This window comes from Haliotis cracherodii, unplaced genomic scaffold (assembly GCF_022045235.1).
Source record: "Haliotis cracherodii isolate W230 unplaced genomic scaffold, xgHalCrac1.p SCAF_2, whole genome shotgun sequence".
Lineage (NCBI taxonomy): Eukaryota > Metazoa > Mollusca > Gastropoda > Lepetellida > Haliotidae > Haliotis > Haliotis cracherodii.
In genome coordinates, this window is record NW_027266275.1 from 12471408 (window position 1) to 12476011 (window position 4604).

A 4604-nucleotide genomic window follows, 5' to 3' on the forward strand; every position below is an offset into this window, starting at 1 on the left:
GGACACATATATACATGTTTGGGCGCAACTATCAACTATTACTGTCATCACATACATAACTTTTGATTATTTAAAAAAAGAGACTGACAACACTTATCTGGTTCCAAAGGTTTCTTGTACATGCCGAATGACTGATCACGGAAATGGGCGAGCAATGCCGATCGCTGTTATCAATACATTGACTCAGTCAGTAAAAACGTAGATTTACCAGTTTTCACATAGCTTAAGACAACACGTTTTTAAACTGGGATACATTTTTTTATAAATTGAACACAATCCCTTACTGCTGTAGAAGGAAGTAACGTGTTGTACTTTCGACCTGGACTTTGGATGTCTGATTATCATGTGATAATAATGTTTACGCCCACCAGCTAGAAAGCAGAACATTCAGACAAACAGGCTTGACGCGGCGATGTTGTCAACTGTAGTCAACCCTGAAGGTAGGTACGACAATGAAAACGAATGTCTCTATGTGCGTACAGTGATGTTTATGGCATTAATAACAGGGTACAGGTTTACTCGCATTTGCATGCGAAGATGGAAACAAATAAGAATGTGCAGTGATGCAGTGATGTAGTCACTGAAACAGATGCTGTTAACAACGCCACCAACACTCGGGGGAGAACTAGCCATCCACACATAAGTTATCGAAAAATCTAATGTATGGTTAACTCAAAGAGCACGGCCCTGGCGATAGGCCAATGATGTCTGCTACTAATTAATGAAACAGAGAACAGTTGCTCTATTTGTGCTCCATCGAAATCTTTTCCAGCAACTGTTTAAGTGACTACATCAATACATCACTGCACATTCTTAGTACAAGCTACCAGAGATCCTGGCAGTACCATTTTCGGGATTTGCCAACCAAAATACACATTGCCCCATTACAGAAACCGACGAATTTCACCTGAAAATAATTTTTGACCTTCATTTTGGTTTTTCAGATGGCGACATCCCAGAATGAGAAAGTGATGGAATTCCTCACCTGTGGGATCTGCCAGGAACTGTACACAGACCCCTGTACACTGAGGTGTGATCACACATTCTGCAGGAAATGTGTCACTGCATACATCCAAACCAGACCAGATGCTGTACAGTCCAAGACGATCCCCTGTGCCTTCTGTCGACAAGATACCAAGGTTCCCCACCCCAGCCGGCCAGTGGAGGAGTGGGCGGGGCAGATCAAACCCAACATTATCATACAGGGGCTGATTGACACCCTCGGGACCGAGGGTGATGTACCAGGTTAAGTTCAACCAGAAGTAACATTCATATCGATCAGTTAATCATGTTCAAGAAACGTATTAGAAATCAGAAATAATATCAATCCAGTTTGATGAATTATTTTGTAGAAGGTGAGCCAGGTGAACAAGATAAAGGTACAACCAGTTGTAATATTTAAGTTGATTAATCACCTGTGTTTATGGTAAATTAAATATTCATGAGAAATTGAAACTTGAAATAGTTCATCAAGTTTGATTGTTTATTGAACTTAAAATAAAGACTGTTTACATGCTTAGCATTCCCATATTGTTTTGTTTTAGAAACAATACCTTCGTACTTCTGTTCACAGAGACGTCAAGCACCTGCTGCACGATCTGTCAGCAACTAGGGGAGACAACTCAAGGTGCCTTGTGGTGTCCTGAGTGTAAAGTGGTCCTCTGTGACAGATGTGTGAAGACACACCGGGTGAGCCCTACGTCACAGAACCATAACCTGTGTGATCTGTCATCTAGGTCAAAGGGCAGACGGAGGGTCAAGTGTACAGAGCACAAGAGTAACAATGTAGAGTTCCACTGTAAAGACTGTCAGAAGGCTGCTTGTCAGACATGTTGTATCATCAAACACAGAGCTTGTAAAACTGTCGTCACCATTGAGTCTATGAAACCAGAGATGGAGACAGTACTGCTGGAGAAGAGATTTGGCATGGGGAAGAGACTGAAGGTGAGGTCGAAGAAGGTAGAGATGAAAAACGAGAAACTACAAAATAGTTCAAGAATCACGGAGTTAACTGTGCAAAATATTAAATCAATCTGTCAAACCGCTATAAACAAGATTAAAGAGAAAGAAACACAATTCTTGGATGAACTGAATCACATAACACAGACGTACGCCGGCCAACTCCGTTCTGGTGTGAAGCTTGAAGAGATTGAGATGCAGATGTACAGACAACATTGTGAGTTCATTGACCAGGCCTTGGTATCGGACTGTGAGATGGACCTGTATGACGCGTATCAGGCCTGGGAGTCGGGGGCTGTAGAGTTGGGGGATGTCAGGGACACAGACACAGCAGACACGCGGAGAATAGATGACGTCAGGTTTACACCTGACACTGACAACGTCCAGCACATCCTAGATGACCTACAGCTGGGGAAGATTAAAGTCACATACCAGGATGAGGGCACATGTCTGCCGTCTCCAGTGCCAGTTGACGTGATAGATGGGAGAATGGTGGGTGATGAGGTGGAGCCTGCTCTATGTGACGTCACAGTCGTTGTTGTAGATGGTATACAGACAGTTGTAGTCACTGACGTATATAACAAGTGTGTGAAATCCTTCTACACCAGAAACAACTTGACATGCCACAGTAAACTTCCCCTGGATGACTCTCCATGGGGTGTAACACAGTTGAAGGAGAACCAATTGATGGTTGCTGTCCCTGATCCCTGTCAGATTGTAACAGTAGAAGTGACCCCTGACTTGGTGCTGCTCTCAACCATCACAACAAGGAAGAGGTACTTCAGTCTAGCTGTTCTGAGCCCTTCATCTCTAGCAGCAGGTACTACCGCCTGTGTTGATATCCTGGACATGGCGGGACACGTGCTGAGGTCAGTCACTACACACAACAAGGAGACATTGTTTCCCTTCCCCTGGTACATGTGTGTCAACAACCAGGGAAACATTCTCGTGTCTGACTGGGGGAAGAAGTCTGTGACATGTGTGACGTCAGAGGGGGATGTTGTGTGGAGATACGCCCCTACCGGAGACAAAGCACTCAGCTACCCTTATGGTATCTCAACTACCGGCACAGGAGGCATCCTGATTGCAGACAGGATCACCAACAAGTGGACACAGCTGACAGAGACGGGGGAGTATGTCAGGGATGTCCTAATTTCAAAAGACATATGTGATATATCCTGTGATGAATACGGATTCCTCTTTCTGTGTACAAACACAGAAGTGAAAGAGTATATGTTAGTCTGATAGAAAACAAAAACTGAAGCTTTATTCCGGAGAAGTGCATGGGGTTACTCTTGAAATATTTATGTGAAAATAGTGTGGAGAAAATAGATCCAGTAAATGTATAGAACACTCAGTATCAAATAAAGTCTTAACCAAAACCTGAGGTGCCACTTTTTCACTCATTTAGTCACAAAAGGAATAACATTACTTAACATTGCCCATACAATTTAAACACAATGATATGCCAGAGTGAAAGTGAATATGAGTGAAAGTGAAAATGGTGAAAGAGTGAGCAGTTATATTTTTACAACGATTTCGGCAATAACATAGCCATGGAATGGACTTTACATGCTCCCTGGTCCCAGTGTAGAAAAAACAAGGGCAGGGGTTATTTTGTGGGACAGTTTTTAATTCGATCATAATCAACTCCAATTTGTTGAAATCTAAAATACGTATGATAGCTTTGTCTGTACGTGGATTCAACATTCTCCTCAAGAAAAGATCCCATCTATTTTGTTCCATGATGGAATCCGCCTTTTGAACTGAAACACACACCATAATTGTGACAAGAAATGTACGAAGAACTTTCTGTCTATTTGAATTTTAATCGGTGATGACAAACATCATTGTAACTTTGCCCTGACAATGCAGAAATATTCTGATCTGGAATGTTAATACTTGGTAAGCATTAAGCTCTTCAATCCTTATGCGAATTATTAATTATGCAATGGACCAATTTTCCCATGTCAAGAAATAAATCCTTGCTTTATTATTAAGAAGACTGAATGTGCTGCTTACAGTTTCTTTGTCTTGCCGGCTCTCAACACCTATACAGAAAGCGCAGTATACTCGGTTTGTTTGTTGTTTAACGCCGCACTCAGCAATACTCCAGCTATATGACGGTGGTCTGTAAATAATAGAGTCTGAACCGGACAACCCAATGACTAATATCATGAGCACCTATCTGCGCAGTTGGGATACGATGACATGCATCGACCAAGTCAGCGAGCCTGACCACCCCGTTAGTCGCCTCTTACAAGGATAGTCGCCTTTTATGGCAAGAATGTGTTTCAGAATACCTATATATATTCTAACCTGGATATACACGGGTGAAACTCATGAAGTCAAAGTATTAATCTCAGTTTGTGTTCCAACTTTACAGTGATTGGTTTTCAGTCACAGCTCGTGCTCGTCTGGCAGTTGTCCCCCTGAGCTGAACTGTGACCAAATCAAGTTTGCTTTCAAAGGACCAACAACCCCATACAATCACTGATCCGCCCCTGGATGTTGGGCTGATGTTCCCATTTGCCTTCAGACACGAGTCCTACCATCAGTGTGGTGCAAGACCCGACTCTTGTCAGACCAACGAGGGGCGGTCGGGTAGCCAAGTGGTTAAAGCGTTCGCTCGTCACGCCGACCGA

At 42.9% G+C, this 4604-nt stretch overlaps 1 protein-coding gene across 1 annotated transcript; it reads left to right on the plus strand.

Moving 5' to 3' along the window:
* The first annotated feature begins 385 nt into the window (after positions 1–385).
* LOC139468703 (uncharacterized) lies at positions 386–3341 on the plus strand. The gene is made up of 3 exons (XM_071250822.1): positions 386–440; positions 945–1245; positions 1574–3341. Exons 2-3 carry the CDS (start codon positions 945–947, stop codon positions 3202–3204), a joined length of 1932 nt encoding a protein of 643 aa, XP_071106923.1. The 5' UTR covers positions 386–440; the 3' UTR covers positions 3205–3341.
* Positions 3342–4604: the final 1263 nt, after the last annotated feature.